At 39.7% G+C, this 24,689-nt stretch overlaps 1 protein-coding gene across 2 annotated transcripts in view; it reads right to left on the bottom strand.

Annotated features, from left to right (window-relative positions):
• Positions 1 to 240: 240 nt before the first annotated feature.
• pik3r5 (phosphoinositide-3-kinase, regulatory subunit 5) overlaps positions 241 to 24,689 on the bottom strand; it is a 112,683-nt gene continuing 88,234 nt past the window's right edge. The window contains exons 12-19 of one of the 2 annotated variants that reach the window (XM_072558424.1): positions 24,287 to 24,418; positions 22,046 to 22,174; positions 18,489 to 18,582; positions 17,597 to 17,673; positions 13,920 to 14,013; positions 9,966 to 10,048; positions 5,353 to 5,468; positions 241 to 3,356 (exon numbers count right to left, since the gene is read on the bottom strand). In XM_072558424.1, coding sequence (XP_072414525.1) covers positions 3,209 to 3,356; positions 5,353 to 5,468; positions 9,966 to 10,048; positions 13,920 to 14,013; positions 17,597 to 17,673; positions 18,489 to 18,582; positions 22,046 to 22,174; positions 24,287 to 24,418 — 873 coding nt within the window. In that variant the 3' untranslated portion in view covers positions 241 to 3,208. Of the gene's footprint in view, positions 3,357 to 5,352; positions 5,469 to 9,965; positions 10,049 to 13,919; positions 14,014 to 17,596; positions 17,674 to 18,488; positions 18,583 to 22,045; positions 22,175 to 24,286; positions 24,419 to 24,689 lie in introns of those variants that run through there. The other variant, XR_011954821.1, reaches the window with a different exon arrangement.

Raw genomic sequence — 24,689 nt, forward strand, 5'->3', positions numbered from 1 at the left:
CAAGCCTAAATTGTCAAAAGAAGTAGATCACTAGAAGCTTCTCAGTGATAATTAGAAATGAGCAATAAATGCTGGTCTTGTACATCTCAAAAATGAATTTGAAAAGAAACATTTATCTCTTCATCTTGCCATAAATATGGGGACAATCCAATTGTTCAGGTACAGACAGAATTTCCACTTCCTGTTAATAAAGGCATTCAAACACACGACAAAGTCTGTTTAAACTTTCAAAACGCTTTATTCTTAAATCTGTTATCAAGATGTATATTCTACAGTGTTCCTTAGCTATACAAACATATACAGTTTAGTGTGCAATCCAGTACCGTGAAGACAGTGCAATCCATTTCTGAAAGTTTTGTGTAACCGCCCTATGAGGGAAATGAAATAAACTGCTATCGCACTTTCTGAAGCTGTTAGTATACAGTGGCAGTCACTGAGGAAAACAAAAATAACTCGCAATAGAAATACAATTATTGCACATTTTACATTACATCAAACTGACAAGCAAATTGTTGCTATCATATTTGGTTTATAAACATAAGACCAGTTTGGTCAATTTAAAAGAAGTTAAATTCCTATGCCACAGTCAGGAATTTCCACCATGAACGTGCTCGGTTCGCAACAATCGCCTACAAACTTATTGTACCCATCTTGCAGAAGCTGGCTACTTTTCAAGCAGTCTTCGGACTCCATCCAAAATAGTCCAGCTGAATATTGTTTGCAAACGACTGGTGAATCAAAATTCATTTTAAAAATATAAACATCAGCAGTTCATAGGTTCTAGAGTATCCATTTGCCACAATATGCAGATAATTGTAAACTCTAATTAAACAAGTGTACAATGTCACAGAGCCAATTAGGGAATCTTTCTGCGGATACTGTGTGCATAAATAATGTATTCTTGTTTATTTCCTATATACAAGAATACACTCTATTCCCATGTCTTAAATCACAGTTTTTTAAAAACTGAGAGCAAGCATAACTTTTTAGAATTTTAAATATAAAGAAATTGAAACAATTTTGACCCATCATCAGTAAACAGTGTCAAATCAATAAAGAACTTTATAGTATTATACCGGTCAATATTATTGGCCCATCACAATTGAATCCTGGTAAATAATTATGCAAACAATTTGAACTCAAATCACCATTTCAATAGTATGAGTTTCTAGCTTCAGAAGAACTATTCATTGACATTCAATTCATTATTTTTGAATTTATAATTAAAATACTCAATTGTATAAATTAGTTAGGGTTTCAATTGAAACGAAGAGTATCTTTGGTAGTCTGTTTTGCTCTTAATGCGCTTTGCATACAAATGAATAAATTGGAAAACACAGGTTATTTGGTGAAAAATAATCACATTCAGTTGTGCGTAACAACACTTCTGGAAATTAAAAGAAACCAAGGAAGACAAGAAAGAAGCTGCCAATTGGCACCTATTAAAGGTCTTTGCCAGGAGTTTCTACTCTTTAGATCCAAAGGAGTTACAAGTTGATACTCAACCTGTTTGACCCGATTTATAAAGACAGCTTCCATGGCCATTAAGTCCTGGATTGAAACTTGAACCCAAAGCTTCAGAGGTAGATTCATTATGCCATCCCAGAAGATTATACATTTTTGAAGTACAATGTAAAATAACTAAATCAAACCAACTTAACCCAAACTAACAGGCACTGTAACAATAAAATCAAATATCCAAAACAAACTTAAATTTTAAATTAAAGCTTGGTTTTCAGTAGAGATAATGCACTCTAGCCCCCATGGAGTGCTATTGGCACTGGGTATTCCCCCTCTGTGGACACCTAAGCATGGATGCAAATATGAAAGAGGGGCAGGAGAAAGTGAGGACTGCAGATGCTGGAGATCTGAGCTGAAAATATGTTGCTGGAAAAGCACAGCAGGTCAGGCAGCATCAAAGGAGCAGGGGAATCGACGTTTCGGGCATGAGCCCTTCTTCAGGAACCTGAAGAAGGGCCCATGAAAGAGGGGCAGTCAGTTGAACTCTATAAAACCCACTGCCTGGACCTGTTAATGGCCACGTATGCCAGGCCCAAGACCAGCTCCATGAGAAGGTTCTCTGATCTGCCCATTCCCCTCCACTAGTGACCAAAGGAGTGCAGAGCTGAAGTGCAATCAAAAATTAAGAAGCAGCCTTCAGCAAAAATGAAAGAAGATCTGTAATTTTGTGTAATCCACATAGATGTGGAACATGTACACCTCAAGGCCAGAGAAAACGCAAGTGGCTTGAGAATCTATGAAAAATCTGGGTGACCTCCTGCTTATGACAATTGTGTTCAACACACCTCACACCAAACCTCCAATGAGCAGGAGTTTCTATGTTCATCCTGTGAACACAATCAGCCACTTTTTTTTTAATAAGGTGTCACAGGATCAATTATTGCATTTAATGGGAAAGGGATCAAGAGAATGGAATTCTGCACCAGACATTTGTTTACTTTATGTTAACTTCTTTATGTTAACATTAGGAAGCTGCTAAATTTACAACAATTTATCAATTTATCATTTAGTTTAATCTATGCCATGCTCTCCTTTCCTTTTTTGTTTATATTTATGCTTCCGACAGTTCTTATAGGTTCCTCCCCCACCCCACCACTTACCAGAGTAAAGTATTTACAAAAAAACTTTGGCCTTTATGTTGATTTGCAGTTAATTATCTTTTAGTCCATTGAAAGGTTTTGATTGTTATTTTCTCCCTTAGACTTCAAATTCCTACTTAAACTAAATTCTCTGATTTCCAGTCCACCCACTTAACATTGTGATGGAAGTTCATTCTGTGCTACAATACATCGGGCACAACAGACTGATGGGAAATTACATTTGCACCATTTGAATTCATAAGTTAAGACCAAAAATAGCTCCTGCTAAATTGAGAACATGAAGTTCCATGATCTGAAATGGTTCCAAAAGCTACCAGTTGCCTTAGAATCAGAGTTTTCCTTCCCTGGCAATTTTGTTAGCAATGGCTACACATCAACTTATGTGGCACTTTCTGTCCCATTTAGATCACAATTTACAACACATTTGCTGTGTCATCTGAAGAATTTTGTGAGCGTCAAGGTAAAATTAGATTTACATAACAGTAAATCTATCAGTGCCAACACATTGCAATCAAGTCCTTTGTTTTGGCACAACAATATTTTCAGCCAGTAGTGCAATAGGGACAATGTATTGTCATCTGCAGCTCCTATGGCACAGCTCCACTAAAGGTAATGATTGGAAGACAGAGGAGTGAGTAGAACTTTGATCGCTGCTGCTGCATCTGAAAAGTAGTATGTTTCCTCAACTTCTGAGGCAGACTGTTTTCAGGCTTGTAACACACAGACACCTCACACCTATAGAAGACAAAATAATATAATTACAGGCATTTTTAGATCAAAGGGTCAATACTGGGAAAAGCTGAACAATTTTGTACAGATCAGTTTAGGCAGTAATGATTGTTCACCTATTTTAAAGCAATAAGCTAGAAATTTTAGCCCCTTTGAAGTATGTACACTGCAATAGTTTTCTCAATGAGTAGATTGCTTACTTCGAATGTTTTACTGAACGTATCAGTTTTAAAAGAATTTGAATTTCACGTGGTTTTGGAGTCGGCTACATAACGTGTGTAAAAATTATGATAAACTTTACATCTTTGGATAGACTATAGAACCTTATTTATCCTTCATTGTTTGTATGTTCATAATTGCCTCTAATTTACTTACTGTTACACAATGTTGGTTTGTTTACATAAGAGATGCCCAAGTAGATTTCAAAATTGAATGCATGCCTATTGAGATATTCAGAGGAAATGTTACCGTAACAATTACTGTGAAATTTCAATGATTCTTTGTACTTATTAGAATGAGGAACCTGAAATGTTAATTCTGATTTCTCTCCAAAGATGCTGCCAGACCTGCTGAGCTTTTCCAGCAATTTCTGTATGTGTTTCTGATTTTCAGCATCTGCAGTTCTTATGGAATTTACAGGAAGGTTGTTATTGCACTGGAGGGGGTGTAGAGGAATGCTGCCTGGGATGGAAAATTTAAGTGATAAGGAAAGGTTGGAAAAACTTGGGTTGTTTTCCTTGGAGCCGAGAAGACTGAGGGGGTGATCTGATTGAGGTACACAAGATTATGTGGGGCATGGACAGAGCAGCTGCCCCCTTTAGTTGAAGGATTAGTCATGATGGTGCACAGGTTTCATGTGAGGGGCAGGAGGTTTAGAGGGAATGTGAGGAAAAACGTTTTTACCCAGAAAGTGATGATGGTCTGGTATGTGCTACCTGGGAGGGTGGTAGAGGCGAAATGTCTCACATCCTTTATAAGTACCAAGATGAGCACTTGGCACATCGTAACATTCGAGACTATGGGCCAAGTGCTGGTAAATGGCTTGGGTTGAAGGTCAAGTGTTTCTGACTTGTCGGTGCATTCTCGATGGGCCAAAAGGCCTGTTCTGTACTGCATGAGTCTGTTGAAAACTCAGTTGGCTGGATGGCTGGTTTGTGATTCAGAGTCATGCCAACAGTATGGGTTCATTGCTGCATGAGCTGAGGTTACTGTGAAGGACTTAGCTTCTCAACCTCTCCATTTGTCTGAGGCATGGTGACTGTCAGGTTAAAACACCACCAGTTGTCCATGTTTAATGGGGGAGTGGCCCTATGACCTGGACTATGATAACTTTACCTTTTTCCTTATATAGCACTATCCTTCAGTTAGATAACAATATCCACATGCTAAACAAAAAGATTGTGTGGAAAAAGCAGATGTAGTTCATTGATCCGCGTAAACTGTAATGATTTGCATGTATACCACTTACTAAGGAGTTTTCAGACAGTTGGACTTCATAGAGTAAGGACTGTATTAGCTGATAATGGGCAGGACTCAGTGGCTGGCTCACTTCACACCGACCCAGAAAGTTATGGATTCAAATCTTATCCCAGCTCTTGAACACTTAAATGAGGTTGACTCTCTGGTTCAGTATTGAGAGATTTTACATAGCTAAAGGTATTATTGGCTGGTTGTGGTGTGAACCCAGTTTCACAAAGTTATTAGAAACCTGACTGGAGGGAGTTCTCCAAGTATCCTAGTCGGTACTGCTTCCTCAATCAACACCACACAAAACTCACTCATTATGTTTGCGGGATCTTGCTGCTTGTAAAATGGCAAACATAGCGTTAGAAAGACTGCTAAAATTAATTAATGTCTCTGAGGAATGTGATTGAAGTGATACATCCTAAATTTGAAAATGCATTACAAGACAACCATCGTTTCTGCGATTGTATCTTTTTAGTTTGAAATATATTTGCGAAAGGTGAAACAAATGGTGAGAAATGTGAACTAATTCTCCTACCTTGTTACGCTCTGAAGAACCTTTTGCTCATCCTGGTCCAGACAAACAGCAAACGTGGTATTATTAATCCCTATTATCTGTACCTTGTCAATCTTGATTTTGGTCACACTTATTTGCTAGAACAACAGAAAGAGATTGACATTAAGTATGTTGGTTTGTCATTCTATGTCATATGTACTCAGCATCAAATGTTCTGATCAAAGTTAATTTCCTTTCCAATAAGAGGACATCTCACCCCTCCCCCCAACCCCGAGGTCTCCTCTTAAAGGTTACGTTTTGATTTGGAGAATGACTTTTTCATTCTCACTAACTCCTTTATTGGTTGATTCAGTCATGTAGGAACATCACTTTCATATTTGTGTTGACATATGGGTATTTGGATTCACACAGAAGCAGCATTAGAAGAATTCATCCATATTCTCATAATTATCAATCTTCCATTAAACATAAAGCCACAATACTCTAGATATTACAGTACTCGAACTAACACAAGTCAACAGACATAAATTAGTAATAAAACTTTTTTTTTCCCCAAAATAACACTTCAACATCCAAAGCCATCACTCTAAACACATCTTCCAGATTGGTGGGGGTTACACCTAATGAGCTTCCAACATGTATTCACAGAGCCAGAGTATGTTTACCAGGCAGTTACTATCCTTTATACTGCAATTTCAGCCTTAAATTGAGCAATTGACAGAGTGTTCATAACAATAGCATCCCCTACGGTTTTCCCAATAGCAGCTCCCGAACAACTTTAAGCTAGAGATTCCATAATCATTTACAAGTAATTTGTTATCTCAGTGATTTCAAGTTTTCCTATTTCCCTGTTGGCTGAGTGCTATTTTGTTGATTGGCTTGAAATTTTTTATGCTTCCTTGCAGTCTGCCTTCCCTCATCTGTCCCCTCTGCATGCAGCCTTCCTCTTTCTCCTACCCTCACAGCACCCCCTTTCACTCTCAAGCCTCTGTTGCAGCTCCACTTACTAGGCAGCCTACGAGCAGCCAGGATGGGAGGGAACCAGTTTGTGACTGGAGGAACAACCCCTTTCCCTTCCATTTAACTTAGCGGGGCAACTTTTCTCTGTTTTGTCACCCCAAGATTGAATTTTCCCAGGCATTTGGGGATTTTAGGGGTAGACTTATTACCCATGTACCTTGAACATTGTTTACAAACTTATTTTTAGACTGACTAACCAACATAAACTTGAATGCTGTTTGTTTACATGATTTGTGCTTATTCTAATTGAGCAGAGGGAACATTTTGGCCTTTGAGTTATACCATTGTTTTTGTCTACTGTCCATCCAGAGTTAACTGACACCAATTAAGACTGCAACAGGTTTGCCCTATGTTTGGGAAGGAAGTGACAATTACATAATAAACACCACCATTTCCCCAACCCCGCCCCCAGAAGTGTGAGTGAGTAAATTGGAGAAAAAGATTAATTTTATGTTGGGATCTGAGTCCTTGTGCGTGTCAAAATTCGAGTTCAAATCCAGTTGAGGCAGACAAGATGAAAGATTCCTGCTCACTTTAGAGATACATTCAAAAAAATGTAGGTCCAGATTATGTAAAAGCCATTCAGACACAATTCACCAAAATTCCTGATGAAGGGCTTATTCCCGAAACATCGTTTCTCTTGCTCCTTGGATGCTGCTTGACCTGCTGTGCTTTTCCAGCACCACATTCTCGACACAGAATTCACCAAAAGCTATAATTGCATTCTGTTAGTTGGAATACATAATATTGAAGAGAAAGAACGGTATTCCAATCTCTGGTTTCCTTATTCTCTGGAAACAGCCAGTTCTAAAAGGCATTCTTCCTTGGTAATATTTCCTCACAATGTATTCTTAGAACTCTATAATGCTTATTGTCATATAACAACATAAAGACTCAGACCAAAGCATTATTAGCACTGAAATAGGCCAAATAGCCCAACAAGGTGAATAGTCCACACAAACTTAATTCCACTCTTTTTCATCTAACCCTTCATTTGTTTCTTGACCTCAATAATTAAGAAACATTTGAAGGATAAGATCTTCAATTTCTAAATTCAGAATCCAGCTGTGAACTCTTGACAACTCGTGACTCTTGAATTTTATAAGCAAGGACCGTGTAAACTAAAATCGACAAGTGTAATTTGCAACAACAACTGGAAAAAGGAAACATGTCCTTCAATCTTTGGAATGTCAGAATATATGCAGCACCATATCATAAATGATATAAGCAATGGAATCAACAGGACATGTTCTGAGAAATCACTCCCAACCAAGATTCAGAAAATAAAGACATTGGTTATTGTATGTTTTTAGAGGTGTTGTGGATGTGCAGAAGAAGATGCCAGTACTGCATTAATCAAAAATAAAAAAAACAAAACACATGTTTCTGGCTGTGGTAGTCACAGACGAAAAGATAAGTTACACATGTTGCAAACTTGTAGCTGAACACTAAAGCTAATTGACACTGTGTGCGAGCAGGGACACTGTACTTTAGTCTTTGCCAATAAACAGTTAAATATATAGTATCATTGAGCATTAATTAGATTTGATAGTCAGCTCATGCACTAATTGATTTAAAGTGGTTTCATTAATCACATTAAAGATGGCTTTAAAGGGCCAATTTTGCATTGTTGTGCTCTGACAGGGAGTTTCATTCACTGTGACTACATATTGCAAATTGTTTTTTTGACAATTCACAGGATAGTAGTGAGAAGGGACTGAGGAGTTTTCTAGGAGAGGTTGGCCCAATCACCACAACTGAGGTGGAGAGGACCCAGTATCTAAAAGAGCAGCGAAGCCCAAGTTTTATATTATTCTAGTGCTTATCTCCCTCCCTCCCTAAGCCAGGTGTGTGTGTGTGTGTGTGTGAGTGAGAGATTAAAAAATTTGTCTGAGGCCTTAGTAGTATACATCATCGTGACTAGTAAAAATGGCAGGGACTCTGGGAAAGCTTACATGTGGCACATAAAATTTGGGAGTTTTGGATCTACAGGTGAGTGGATCTGCAGGAAGTGCCAGAAGGTGGTAGTTCTTGAACAATGTGTCGCTGATTTGGAGCAGCAGCAGCTCTCTTCACTGCATATCATACAGGAAGGAGAGAGGTGTCTGGAACAGTTATACCAGAGAGTAGTCACTCAGCAAGGTCATAGGCAAGCCAGGAGGAGTGTAGAGATGGCAGATGATTGGGTGACCATTCACCAAAAGGAGGTACAGACCCAGAAAGCCCAGTACTCCTTGGAGCTGTCTAACAACAGGTAGGAAATTTTAGATGACCATTCAATGATCTCCAGTCCTCACTGTCGCTGAGCAACAGTGGTAGATAATTCAAGGGAAAACTCTAGTACCATGGTGTTAGAGGCTAAGAGAGAAAGGTTAGTAGGCAGAGTAAAAAGGTGTTAGTAGTGGGGAATTCAATAGTTGAGGGATAGGCAATGTAGTTTTCAGCTGAGATTCTGAGTCCCATATGCCTCCTAGCTGCAAGGGCTTGCGACATAACATAACAGCGGGATAGGCCTGGACTTTTCTCACAGGAGTGTAGGACTGTTGAGTAGCCTTATAGAGGTTTATCAAATCATGAGATGTAAATAAGGTGAATGACCAGTGTCATTTCCAGAGGGTGGGGAGTTTCAAGACTAGGGTTATATTTTTAAGATGAGGAGAGAAACCTTTTTAAAAACCTATGGGAGGTAATTTAGTTAAAGTGGAACACAATACCTCAGAAGACTTGTGGTGTTGAAAGTGAACAAAAGAAAGTTGCTTCCCAACAGACAAGAGAGAGATAAGGGCAGGATATATAGTATACATATAAATGCAAAGAAATGAGGGAATGCATTTTGGTAGAAGAAACATAGCAAGGCAACATAGTGGTATAACACTGAGGGGAGTACAGAAGCAGAGGTACTCTGGATTCAAAAGAATAATTCTCTGAATGTGGCCATGCAGGCTGAAACAGTTGTTCAGAAGATTGATAGGATCCTTGTGTTTATAAATTGAGGCATAGAATATAAAAGCAAGGAAGTGATGGTATACCTTACAAATCACTGGCTAAACATAGCTGGGACATTGTATTCAGTTCTGAGTAGCTTAATTAAGAAAGGATGTTAAAGCCCTCGAGAAGCTTACCAGAATAATACCAGAAATGAGGGATTTTAGATACAAGGAAAGATTAGAGAAGTTGAGCTTATTGTCCTTGGAGCAGAGAAGATTAAGATGGACATTTTTGAGCAGTTCAAAATTATGAACAATTTTGACAGAGTGAAGAAGGATAATCTCTTTCCATTAGTAACTAGGGGTCACAGCAAGAAGAGGAGAAGCTTCTTTACTCAGTTGTTTAGGATTTGGAATGTACTACCGGGGAGATAGATGGTGGTGGACTCCATAGGAACTTCAAAGAGAGCTGAATATAGATTTGAAAGAGCTACAGTTAGGGCTGGGTGGTAGCTCATTCAACAGCCAGTACAGATGTGACAGTATTGAAGGAGGCTATTGGGACTGTAAAATTGTGTTTCTCTGCTTCTAATTGTGACCACAGTGTGAGTGGACTCCACCAGGAGCACAAGCATGCAAAATCACTCTGCTTTTGTGCTTTTAGTTTCAGGACAAGACTGTACTCACTTGGTTATAACCTTTCTTGGATTTAGAGTTCTGTCGTTTCACCACCTCGGTCATCGAAAGATGAAGGTATTCTGTATTGAATTCTGAAACATGTAATATTAAATTGTAATATTAAAATTCAAATGCATGCAGGAGATCTAGATTTATGTTTTTAGAATACATTACTTATCTTGTACAAGTGCTTAAAAAGTGATAGTACTGAATCTTTAAGTAGTATAGTTTTAGGAATTTGGTGTATAATTTTGAAAAGTCACTATGAAGCAAAAATATAAACTATAGGAGAAAGAACATTAAATATTTAAAGTGTTAGGCTCTGTCTCCTCTTAGTCTTAAGTACTAGATTTGCACAATTTTTGTGGATATTAAGGTAAGTGAGGAAAAAATCCTTGTATCGTGGAGCTTTATTCTTTAATTTCTTTTCAATGTAGTTGACTCACTTTACATTTTTTTTAACAAAGTAGTTGATTCAGGTTATCTCATACTTTTTTTTTTCTTTCTGATTATCCTGAAGTGATTACCTCTGACTGTCCAATCATTCAGTAATTTAAATTGTGTTCCTAACCAATGAGTGTAGATGATGTGTTAAGCCATGTGATCATGATAGCACCTGTAGCAAGCAGGATCCCTAATGTTCACTCTCCTAGCATCTTCCTGCAGAGACTGAAGGACATTGATTGGGAATGAGTCATATGCAAAACACTGCATCACATTCCTGCTCTGGAAGCAGTCAGAAGTCACCCAACACCAGATTATAGTCCAACAGGTTTATTTCATAGCACAAGCTTTTGGACCACTGCTCCTTCAGGTGAAGTGACAACGGAGCAGTGCTCCTAAAGCTTGTGATTTCAAATAGTCCCAATGGACTATAACCTGGTTGTGACTTCTGACTTTGTTGACCCTAGTCCAACATCAGCACCTCCACACCATACCCTAGAAGTACTAAAGCCAGGTGTTTGGTGCAAATGTATCCAACTGAAGACTATTTTGAGACACAATAGGTCGTGTCACTGAACACTGAGGCTGAGGCCCTGTGTTTAAGACCAGCTCTAGGCTGAAGAAGTTGCATTTGTAATGGGGTCTAACCGGTTGAATGCAAACTTGCAATTCCTCCCAAAATCAGGTAATGGTAGGCAGTAAGGGCAGGGAAAGATTCCCAATTAATCATGTACTGGAAAGAAGATTGGAGTTTCTACAATTTCTAACTGCAGACCACAACCAGCACACGAAAAGTACATGTTGCCAATGCAAAACTGACTCCTTGGAAGACCACTTGGCCGGACAGCCTGATTTGGTACCAACAGCACAGGGTTCAATCTCTGTTCCAGCTGGAACTTCCCTCTTTGCCTTACCTGTAGCAATGAGTTGCACCTTAGAACTCAAGAGAAAGATCCAACTGAGATAATTTGACATAGCGCATGCCTAGAATTGAATTCAGGACACTGGTGGTGTTTTGACAAGTTATGTCTTAGCTAAGTGAGATGATCAATTGAATTTTGTTATGCACTTTGATAGGCTTCTGTGATGCAATAGTAGTGTCCATACTTCTGAGCCAGAAGGCCCAGGTTCAAATCACACCTGCTTCAGAAATATAGGAGAAGGTAGGGACTGGAGATCAGTGTCAAGAATGTGGTAATAGAAAAGCACAGCAGGTTAAGCGGCATCCGAGGAGCAGGACCATCGACATTTCAGGTATAAGCTCTTCATCAGGAATGAGGCTTGTGGGCTGGGGACAGAGATAAATGGGAGGGAGGTGGGGCTGGGGGGAAGGTAGCAACAGGTAGATGAAGGTAGGGAGAAGGTGATAGATCAGAGAGGAAGGTGGAGTGGATAGATGGGAAAGACAATGGACAGGAAAAGAGGACAGTGCCAAGTTGGAGGCTTGAGCCTGGGATAAGGTGGGGGGAGGGGAAATGAGGAAACTTCTCCCCACCTTCATCTACCTATCGCTACCTTTCCCCCACCCCCTCCCCCCTCCCCCCTCCCCCCTCCTGTTTATCTCTCAGCCCCCCCCCCCCCCCCCCCATCTCATTCCTGATGAAGGGCTTATGCCTGAAATGTCGATTCTCCTGCTCCTTGGATGCTGCCTGCCCTGCTGTTTTTCCAGCACCACACTCTTGACTCCCCTACACAGATATATAATAGTTAACCTGAAAAGATAACTCATTGAGGAAAATATCTTGCACGCTAGCTAAGGATATCTTGTTTCATACTGATTGATGGATGTCATACATAGTCATAGAGATGTACAGCACAGAAACAGATCCTTTGGTCCAACTCATCCATGCTAATCAGATATCCTAAATCAATCTAGTCCCATATCCCTCCAAATCCTTCCTATTCATATATCCATCCAGATGCCTTTTAAATGTTGAAATTGTACCAGCCTCCACCACTTTTCTGGCAGTTCATTCCAGATGCACACCATCCTCTGCATGAAACAGTTGCCCCTTAGGTCCCATTATCTTCCCCCCCCTCATCCTAAACCTATGACCTTTTGTTCTGGACTCCCCCATCCCAGGGGGAAAAAAACTTTGACTATTTACCCTTTCCATGCCCCTCATGATTTTATAAACCTCTAAGGTCACCCCTCAGCTTCCAATACTCCAGGGATACAGCCCCAGCCTATTCATCATCTCCCTGTTGCTCAAAACCTCCAACCCAGGCAACATCCTTGTAAATCATTTCTGAACCCTTTCAAGTTTCACAACATCCTTTCCATAGGAGGGAGCCAGAATTACAACAATATTCCAAAAGTGGCCTAACCAATGTCCTGTACAGTCACCATATGATCTCCAACTCCTATACTCAATGTTCTGACCAATAAAGGCAAACATACTAAACACTTTCTTCACTATCCTATCAACCTGCGGCTCCACTTTCAAAGAACAATGAACCTGCATTCCAAGGTCTCTTTGTTCAGCAACCCTCCCCAGAACCTCACCATTAAGTGTCTAAGTCCTGCCCTTATTTGAGTTTCCAAAATGCAGCACCTCCCATTTATCTAAATTAAATTCCATCTGCCACTTCTTGGTCCATTAGCCCATCTGATCAAGATGCTGTTGTACTGAGAGGTATTCATCTTCATTGTCCACTTTTGTGCACACCAATTTTGGTGTCATAGGCCAGACCAGGTAAGGACAGCAAGAAGTCCCTCCTAAAAAGGACACTAGTGAACTACATCAGTTTTTAATGACAATCAATAGTGGTTACATGGTTGCCAGCAGGCAATCTTTCTATTCCAGACTTTCGTTGAATTCAAATTTCATCATATACCATGCCAGGATTCAAACCCATGTCCCAAGAATATTAGCCTGAGGCTCTGTACTACTGATCTGGAGACATTATCACTATGCCATCCCCTTCGTAATGGGAGCTGCCAAGCATGTAATTGACATTGTCATGCCCTTATTCTATAATTTACATTCAGTCACTTTTCTGCTTCAGCCTTCTCTTCCTTGAAATAAGTCTCCAGTGTTATGTTGGTGTCTTGCAACTCAAAGTATGTGAAATAAAAGCAAAATACCATGGATGCTGGAGACCTCAAATAAAAACAGTGCTGGAGAAACTCATCAGGTCCGGCATGTCTGTGGCGAGGAAAAATAGTTAATGCAAACTCTGAAGAAGTGTCATGGGACTCTAAACGTTAACTGTGTTTCACTCACCACAGATGTGCCACACCTGCTGAGTTCTCCAGAACTTTGTTTCTATTAAAAGTGTGTAAAGTGTTGCATTGGACTAGTCATTTTAATGAATGTAGTTTTGACAACAGAAAATAAATTTTATGCAATCTATAAATGTTGTGTAAACTTTGTAAATGGTGCAAATTTCCTAATGCACTGATAAATGGTGTTTACAGAATTAACTAACAAGGTGGCTAGCTGGAGCGACTAAGTACGTACAAGTTCAGACTGTTGATCTCAACCCAGTTAAGTTGGTTGCAATGAATAATATTACCCAGCTCATCATATTTGTTGCAGGCCTTGCTAAGATTTACGGAGGTACAGTTCTTCTCTACATTGCTCCATTGGTTTCTTCTGCTGACTGTGGCCTATTGGAAGACAAGAAAAACTTACAATTAGAATGTGAGGTGACCCATCACTGGCCTGTGTTTTGTCAGCACGTTGTGAATTTTAGATCAAGATTTTAAAGTTATTTTCAAATGTGTTCACTGAATTTAAAACCCTGTGCACTTAACTAAAAAGTAGATACAGTGTAAATGATTGTAGAGAATAACATTTTAAAGTCAGTTTCTCAGTAGATTTAAAGGAGCTACATTTGAGATATGCAGTGACAACAACACCCATTTATAGAGGAATCAGATTGTCTTGGAACTATCTCTTTCATGAAAGAAAGGAAAAGTAATTTGTTTATTAGAAGCAGATTAAATTTTAATTAGTTGTGAATCTTCACTCCAATTAGATCAGTTTAAAACTAAACATGATTCATTTTTTGCAGTTTTCACTGACTTCCATTCATGCTCTTCAGCGTGATGGTGCAAGTAGCTAATCAAAGAGCTGAATTGGAGCTGAGCACTGTAAGCAAAGATGCAATGAACTGCATGAAAAGAGAAGCAATTCCACTTCAGACCATCTAAGGCATATGATCTTACTTGAAACAACTTGTTGCAAATTAAAGTTTTTTTTCAAAGTTATTTGTACACTATCAGGAACTCCAAGAACACCCTCCTACCCACTCTGCCACTAACATATGGCCAGGATTACAAAACCTAACTGGCCATGTGATGTCTCAAATCTTTAAATGGCTTCTCATCCAAATTGTTTCAGTTCTCTGCCCAAAGCTTTTACATTAATAAATCACTCTGACAAAACAGATTTCAACCAAATATTTAGTGACATTACTCAAACTTTATTCCTCTTCCTAGTTGCTTGGATTCTGGACTAACTTGCTTTGAAAGCTGTGGTGGCTGTTATATTTCAACAGATACCAGATGGACTGGACATATTGCTGCAATTTAAAAAATATTTTTGTTTTTTTTTACACAGGATAGAATAAACTAATTGTAATCATTAATTGATATCAATTTGTCAAAATCATACAATAGTGGAAAGGCAATGGTCTTGTGGTATTTATTGCTAGACTATTAATCCAGAAATTCCAGGTAATGTTCTGGCCCCTAGGTTTGAATTCTACCATGGCAAATGATGGCATTTGAATTCAATAATTAAGAGTCTAAGGATAACTATGAAACCCCTGTCAATTGTCAGAAAGAACCAGCTCGTTTGCCAATGTTCTTCGAGGAAAGAAATCTGCCATCCTTATCTAGTCTGGTCCACATGTGACTCCAAGCCCACAAAAAATATGATCAACTCTCAATTTTTCTCTCAAATGACCTAACAAACTACTTGCCTGTATCTTTCTTTAATAATATTGATAAGTGTGATGATGGAGTTAAGTCCCACCTTCACGGTATTAGTACCACACAACATGATTTAAGGTATTATCATTATAATAAATGGGGCAGACCTCGAACAGATTTAGTAACTAGACACTGAGCATCCATGAGACTCTGGACCAGTGGCAGTAGAATCATAGTCTTACAGAATCTGCAACCTTGTGGCCCAGCATATTCTCCCATTCTACCATTACCAGCAAGCCAGGGGCCCAAGTCTGGTTCACTGGAGAGTGCACAAGAGCATGCCAGGAGCAGCACCAAACATGCCTAAAAATGAGCAATCTGGTATGACTGCATGCCAAGCAACAGTAAGTGATAGACAGAGCCAAGTGATTACTGATTAGGTCAGATCTATGGTCTGCAGTCCTGCCACATCAGTCATGAATGAATGCGGGCAATTAATTGACTCACTGGAAGAAGCGCCTCCCCAAATATTCCCATCCTCAAAGATACAGGAGCCTAGCACATCAATGCAAAAGAAGGGTGAAGTATTCAAAACAATCTTCAGCCAGAAGTGCCAAGTGGATGATCCATCTTGACCACCTCCAGAGGTCCCCAATATCCCAGATGCCAGTCTCCAGTCAATTTGTTTGACTCCACGTGACATCAAGAAATGGTTGGTGGCATTCAATACTGCAAACGCTATGGACCCTGACAACATTCTGCCAACAGTACTGAAGACTTGTGCTCCAGAACCTGCTGTTCACCTAGCCAAGCTCATCCAGTACAGATGTAACACTGGCATCAATCTGACAACATAGAAAATTGCCCAGCTAAATCCTGTACACAAAAAACAGGACAAATCTAACCTGACCAATTACCATTCCATCAACCTACTCTTGATCATCAGTAAAGTAACAGAAGGTGCCATCATGGTGCTATGAAGTAGCACCTACTCAGTATTAACCTGTTCAGAAACATCCAATTTAAATTTTGCCAGGGCCACCCAGCTCCTGGTCTTATTCCAGAGTGAGGTAAGAGTGACAGTCCTGGACAACAAGACCCCATTTGACCAAGTTTGGCGTCAAGGAGTCCAAGCAAAACTGGAATCACTGGGAATCAGGGGCAAAGCTCTCTCTTAGATGGAATTACACCTGGTACAAAGGAAGATGGAGGTCAGTCATCTCAGCTCTAGGGCATTTCTGCAGGTATTACTCAGGGTAGTATCTTCGGCCCAACCATTTTCAGCTGTTTCATCAATGACCTTTCCCCCATCAATTTGGTCAAAAATGGAGATATTTGTCAATAATTGCACTGCATTGTACAATATTCTGCATCATTTGTGACTCTTCAGACACTAAAACAGTCCATGTTCAAATGCAACCTGGACACTATTGAGGCTTCAGCTGACAAGTAAAATTTGCACCACACAAGTACCAGGCAATAACCATCTCCCATAATCTAACCACTGCCACTTGACAATCAAGGTGTTACCATCTCCCACTATCAATGTCTTAGGGTTACCATTGATCAGGACTGGACTAGCTGTATAAATACAATAGCTACAAGAGCAGGTCAGAGGCAAGGAATACTGCAGTGAGTATTTCACCTTCTGACTCCCTAAAGCCTGTCCTCCATCTACAAGACACATATCAGGAGTGTGATGAAATATTCCCCACTTGTCTGGATGACTGCAGCTCCAACAATCTTGTTACCATCCAGGGCAAAGCAGTGTGTTTGATTGGCCTCATATCTACACACATTTACTCCCTCCACCTCTGATGCTCAATATCAGCAGTCTGCACTATCTATAACACGCACTGAAAGATTTCACCAAAGATCCAATGGAAGCACCTTGTAAATCCAATGACCACTACCATCTAGAAGAACAAAGGCTATAGATACATGGGAACACCATCACTTGCAAGTTCCGCTCCAATATACCCACCATCCTGACTTGGAAATATATCACCATTCCTTCAGTGTCACTCGGTCAAAATCCTGAAATTCCCTTCCTAATGGCATTATGGATCAACCTACAGCACAAGAAGGAAGCTCACCACCACCTACTCATGGGCAACTCAGGACAGACAATAAATGCTGGCCAGCAAGCAACGCCCACATCCCACAAGTGAATAAAAAATTGCTTCCAGTGTAATGTGACTCATACTATGCTGTTTGTGTAATGTTCTATATCCATTTATTAAACTGTAACACAAATCTGCTTACAGCAGCATTATCCATGTAATGTAGCAGTGCAGTACACATTGAATCCTACCTTGCAGTAGGCAATCTGCAGCGCTAATGGAACTGCTTCTCTGTCCCCATCAATGCCAAGCCTTTTACTCCCAGGTCCTACATTGTTTTAGAATTAAAAAAAACATTAAGTACAAATTTTAGAATCCACAAATCTAATAGGAAGTAAACTTATTTATTCACTCTTTAGCCTTTATTAAAATGTAACTCCTTTTAATAAACTTTTCTGTGTGTCGGTCTAGTAATATTGTGATCTAAGACTATGATGAAGCTTGTTTTGCAACATTCAGGGAGTTACTGTGATGGATTGTCACAATTGGCAAAGACATCAGAAAATAATGCGGTGTTAGCTCATGAGCTAAATAAACTTCTTCTGAGTTTCCATAAGATCTACAGTTACACCCAGCAACACCAACAGCTGTGCTGTTTTAACACATCTTTTTCCCTTGAGTACAGAAACAAACATGTCTCAGCAAACTGACTGCATGTCAATCAAAATTCTGCTTAATTTAACATTCAATTTGTAATATTTATTACAATACTGCTTAAAAGAATTTAAACTTGGCCGATGTTTCCAAATACATATCTTTGCTTTTACAAATCAGAATTTTAAAGCAGCACATGCCCAGATAACTATTTTGCATTTAAGTGAAAAGTTATCGTTGCCTTAAAAACAAATATCCTACGACATTTGTGTTTGTTGTGTCATGTTCAGCTGAGGTTGAGGATAGACATTCCTTGCCTCTTCAAACCCTTAGATTAGCCTGAAGTTGTTAATTGCAGGAACTCCTCCTTGGTTAATGTGCCAAAAAAATGTTAATTGGATGCCAACATCTTTTAAGATAGGACCATAACAAACTTTGTAGGTAGATAGGAAAATCATTTTTATCAGATCCACATAAAGTAAAGCAAACCTGAAGCTTTAATTGCTCTTGTAGCAGCAGATTGTCCCAGTTCGAGTGAATAAACAAAGACCTCAGATCTCCTTTCACCCCCTGCAAGGGTTAGCTGTTAAAAGAATGTGCAATTTGTCAGATTTATTTCTCTGCTTTGTGCATGCAAACAAGTTTTTCTTGTATACTCTCCACTTGCCATGCAAACCACCAAGAATATGGCAGTACTGTGAGTCATTGATTACAGTTAAACACATTGTACACATTAATGAGAAGCTCACTGTGGACTAATCGAGCAACTATTTATTTTGGCACCACTGCTGAAACAAAGTTTCTGTCACTATCGTGAACTAAAATAAAGTGACTAATCATTTCTAATATGTAGGATGGGGAAGTTACATCAGACTATGAGTTCATTTATCTAAAGAACTCACCCTGTATGAAGAATAAAGGAAGTATTCAACTTTCATAGCTGGTCAGCAGCTGCAGCATTTAACTTGATAAATGGCATACTTTGCAGAATAGCAAACACCAAGTTCAGTAATAAACGTTGGCTTAGACAAACTTTTTGCTAAACTTCAAATATTGTGAAAAAATCTTTTATGTCCACCTGAGAAGTCAACTGGGGACATGGGTGTGAACTATCATTCAAACTACAGCACGGTTGACAATGCAATACTCCTTTCGCTTTGCATTGATGAGACAGAATGGAACATGTGCTCCTGTATCTAGAGTTCTGTTGAATTCACAATCCTGTGGCTCAGATGGGAGTAATGTGGGAAAAAGGAATTATGAGCAGGAATAGGCTACTCAGGCGTGTGTCATGCAAAGAGGTCACAGCTGACCTGGCTATTGATTCCACTTTCCTGTCTGTTTTCCCAAACCCTTGCTTCCCCATCATTGAAAAGTTAATCTAACTCAGCCTTGAAAACATTCATTGACCCAGCCTCCACTGTCTGGGCAAGTAGAATTAAAAGACTGACTCTTCAATCATTATTTATTTTGATTATTTTTGTTTGTGGCCTATTGGATTCATTTATTGCTCATCCCTAGTTGGGAAAGTAGTGGTGAGCCTTTGATGTATTGTGACTACGTACATGATTGAATAGATCACTAGGCCTTCCAGAATAGATCAACTTCACAGTGGGATTACTTGGTGGGGGTCATATGCACTGCTTCTGGATTAGGGTGAGCCAAAGGGTGATGAGGCTTCCATTATCCCAAAAGGCAGCTCAGAGACAGACAACTACTCTGTTTGAAACAATCTGTGAACCCTAAATCTTAGGAACATTAGAAGCAAACGTTGAGGTCAAAAGGGAATTTTATTTCAGCCTTGATTGATAATTGTCTCCTGTCCCAAAGAGAACCAAGGAAGAGAAAGAGAGGACTGCAGAGAATGTGTTGCTCAGAAAGCACAACAGTTCAGACAGCATCCGAGGAGCAGAAGAATTGACGTTTAGGGCATAAGCCCTTCAGTTTATGCCCAAAACGTTGATTTTCCTGCTCCTCAGATGCTGTCTGAACTGTTGTGCTTTCCCAGCACCACACTCTCGACCAAAGAGAACCAAGCAGAATCTCTTCAGAGATTTCAATGCCAGAGTTGGGTCTAATGCAAACCTCTGGAAAGTGGGATTGGCAAGGATGGTGTAGGGAAAACAAACAGCAACAGAGTTAACCTCTTGACTAAATTCCTAAACAAAGTCTGGTTATACAAACACCCTGTTTTAACAGACATATAAATGCAAGGCCTCAGGCAACTCTTTCACACTAGACATTGGCACTTATTTGACTAAGTCACCATTCGAGAAAAGAATGACAAAGAGGTTGGCATTATCCATGCCATGACAGCAGTCAATGACAGTTAGACTGACCATCAACTAATCTAGTCTACCATCTCTATTAGTTTGGCCCAAAACCAGCATCAGCATGTTGCACTCTGATAGTAAATCAAAGATCAATGGAATGAATGACCTACTCAGTCAGTGCCTCCTGGCCAAGCTGACAACACTCATTGAGTAGAATGTCCATGGCACCTCATTTGACCTTAAGCACAATCATAAATGGCACTTGTGAGTACACAGAGTAACAATGAGCCATTACTGGAAAGAACAGTTGTCAGAGATATATGAGGGAATGGGTTTTAAGCTAAACAACATCTAGAAGACAACCATCCTCATTCAGCTCATCCTGCCGGACAACACTGTCTCCTGACTATTGAGATCCAGAGTGAGCCACTAGACAATGTGGATCAATTTGAGAACTTCTTGTCAGTGAGTGCAGGCATCACCAATGAAATTCAACATCACCTCAATTTATTGCTCATCCATATTTATGCTGGGAAAGTGGGAGGTTTTGATGCATTGAGACTAGTTACACAATTGAACAGATCACTAGGCCATGTAGAATAGGTCACTTCACAGTGGGATTACTTTGTTAGTGCAGACTGAGAAACAAGCAGAGTGTTTGCTTCAAAGCTAACATTAGGTTCATGGATTACAGGCAGCAGTGTTACCAGCCCTCCTGAATTATTTGGAGATGTGGACAAGGCACAGCAGACTCCTCAAATCACTTGAGAAGTATTATCTGCTAAACATCCTACAAATTTACTGGTAAAATTAGTGTTCCAATACTAACATCCATTCACAGGCCAACATCCCCAGTATTGACACACTGATCCCAATCAGACTGGTGCTCTGGGAGGGCCATGCCTGACACCAGACTTCCAAATCAAGTCTCTACTCTGAGCCAGCAGTTACCAAGAGGGCAGAGGAAATGCCTCAAGAATATCCTCAAATCTTCCCCAAAATAATCCCCCCACTAACCCCTGGGAATCTCTTTCACAAGACTACATCTGTGAAGGAATTAACAATTTCAAGCTTCTCAAACCAGCCCAGAAGAAGAACAATTGCAAGCAGCAGAAAGGGATGTTTGAAAACATGAACATTGCAATGCCTCATTTCACAAAACACCACTTCTCCCACTTGTGGTAGGTTGTGCAGACTCAAAATTGGACTCAGGGATCACACACCAAAGTGGAAGAAAGTCATCTTCAATCAAGTGGGGACAAGACTAGAAACAGATTAGAAAGTGTTGTCAGGTTGATTAATCAGTGATAGGATTTCTAGTCAGGACTTCTGGGTCCTATGACCACATCACAATCACCTTCTAATGCAATGTTTGCTTTATCCACAAATAAATTGGATTGATTATTCACATAACACACCACTCGAGACACTCAACGAACTTTCAATTTAAGCAATTCAGGAAATGCCACAGAAACTGCTTAATGTGATCATCCCAGGAATTCCTAACAGTCTAAGATGTTTTTTTGGGAAAAGTCATAATGAACCTCAAAGCAACTCACAAATCCTATACAAAGGCACAGAAAATAAGTAAATCACTGAGGAAATATCACAACAATGCAGATGAATTGATTAAAATAGCCACGTGGTTTGTTTCCATTTACACATCACCAAAACAAAAAATCAGCTCACGACCTCTGAAGTCAACCTCACTGTCCTGATAACGTCATAACAGTAAAACTCCGCAAATGCTATGACTCTAAAATGTAGACATACCTCTGCTTGGTAAAGCTGGACCAACACTGGATAGGCAGCATTCCGGCAATAATAAAGGATCAGGTCACCCAGGATGGAAAGCTTCTCTTGCACTCTTTCAGCAGGCTCATTCTCAGACTTAGAAGGTTCCTACAAAGTAAGCCAAATAATATATCAGTAACCCATTACAAAAGGTTTTAAATGGTAACAGTGAGATTCATAAGAAATGTGCCTCCTAATATTTTCTGAATTATTGATAACTTCATTTCTACCTGTAATTGTGCTCCTACTTGTCTCTGAATTGAAACATTTATTACTCCTTTTTTCCACCCTCCTTGTCAATAAGGAGGTTATCTGCTCCATGTGCTATCTAATAACCAGAACCAGCTCAGGTTTAGGGTACAGTGCTGCTACTGATCGACCTTTCTACATTGGGTTGAAGAAGTTTCCTTGGTTGCAGTGATGCAGAGGTCACCCACACATCGGTTATGAGTGACTGGTAACTTCCCATCTCCCAAAAGGCTCACATTAATTATTTGCAAATATAACCAATAAGATTACAGAATTCAGGTCATATGACCAGGAAGCTGAATGGTGTGCTACATCAGGGCAATAAAAATCTCTTTCATACTCAGCTTATTAAAATTTTAGGCAAAAGTGAGGACTGCGGATGCTGGAGATCAGAGTCTAGATTAGAGTGGTGCTGGAAAAGCACAGCATCTGAGGAGCAGGAAAATCGATGTTTCGGGCAAAAGCCCTTCATCAGGAATATCTAATGTTGCAAACATGAAGCAAGAAGTTGTGCCAATTGCAGTTCTTAGCAGCAGCATTAGATGAAATGTTCACTTTAACCCCGACTCTGGACAGACACACCAGGTTACACTGCACTTATAGGCAGCCTGCAGTGTAAAGTTTCACATTGAAATAAAGACCAATTTTCTTTCATTTTAAACATATATTTTTGTAAGTCAATTGGAGTAACTAAACATATACCCTTATCAATTTATATTTTTCCCACACGTATTTTACTAAATTGTGACATTTTTCATTTATCTGAGGCAGATCTCATCAAAGAAAGAAATGTTTTACAATCCTTGCATGGGTGAGTCTCAATGGGAAGAAGCATGTGGCTTAACATAATGGAGGAATGAATCGGAGGCTTTTGGCAAGTTGTGTCAATTTTTTTTGGCGGGTTTCTTGTTGCAAGGCCTGGTCTGACCAAACTCGCAGCATTAATTACCCACCATTAATTAACCCCTATGGTGTCTCTTAGGTTCAATTTCCACCCCTTCTTACCATTTACCATTCCTGGAACAACTTACTACTCAGTCACCTGGGAGTCACTTGTGCCTGCCCCACCTTTAAAAGCCTACGGTGCACCAGGCCAAGAACTGTTAGTCCAGAGCTTCCCTATCCAGTTGCTGATATTTACCACAGACATGGCAGACAGAGGAGGTTGATGCCCCACTTTGTGAGCAGGGACCTGAATTAGCCATGGTAAAAACCCATGAGGGTTACAGAGATGGGAGTAGGAGGGCGGGATGCTCTTTGCAAGGTTAGTGCAGACTCGATGGGCCAAGTGGCCTCTTTCTGCACTTAGAGATTGTAAGATTCTATACATTCATAGATGCAATGTGCTTTTTCTAAAGCTTGTTAGGCAACGGTTAAAAACAAAGGCTTAGTCAAAGGCTTGTTGCTATTGTTGTGTAATAGACAAACAAATTGATATATTTTCAGGTCTGAGGACAATTTTCAAGAAAGGTACAATCCAACTAGACCCACGATCTTAGAAGGGCACCTTGGAAAAGAAAATATGACTTAACAAAGAGAAATAAAATAAAGCATCAGATTATTGTAAAGTAATTACAAGGGACACATTTGTACAGAGATAATTATGAGAAGATATTAGAGGTAGCTGTATGTTCCTTCCACTGGCTACTAGATTTGCAGCACATTTGGTTTATGAGCTATTGCCATGCTACTGTAGATAAACTCTTTCGAACCTCAATCTCTCATTGATTGCCACAGAAACCATGTACAAACAAGGATAGTTTAAAAACAGCAAGCAACATATTAGTAAAAGCAACTCTTGAGAAAATATATGAAAGAAAGTAGTTCTTTTTTGCAGGCTGCCTCACTGCAGAAGAAGCCAGATTCAGAGTAAAGGAACATAAGGGAGAAGGAAGGAACAAAGAAATCCTAAGAATGATACAGGAAGTAATTCCGCTATTAAGTACATATATCTAGGATATTTGCACTTACCTGGCAAAGCAGAGTTGTTGGTAAGGTCAATAAGTCTAGAACATTTCGTTCGTACCAGGAATCCAACATTCCAATATAGCGCGCAATATTATTGGTACTATCTTTGTCTGCTGTCTCGACTGAACTGAAGTCCTAAAATAATGACAACCTCATGATGAACATGTCGAGTCATAAAGTCAGAGAGATGTACAGCATGGAAACAGACCCTTCAGTCCAAGCCATCCAGATATCCCAAATTAATGCAGCCCCATTTACCTCTAAATCCTTCTTATTCATATACCCATCCAGATGCTTTTAAAAAGTTTTAATTTTACCGTCCTCCACCACTTCCTCTGACAGTTCATTCCATACATGCACCACCCACTGTGTGAAAAAGTTGCCCTTTAGATTCCTTTTAAATCAT

The sequence above is a fragment of the Chiloscyllium punctatum genome, chromosome 39 (assembly GCF_047496795.1).
Source record: "Chiloscyllium punctatum isolate Juve2018m chromosome 39, sChiPun1.3, whole genome shotgun sequence".
NCBI lineage: Eukaryota > Metazoa > Chordata > Chondrichthyes > Orectolobiformes > Hemiscylliidae > Chiloscyllium > Chiloscyllium punctatum.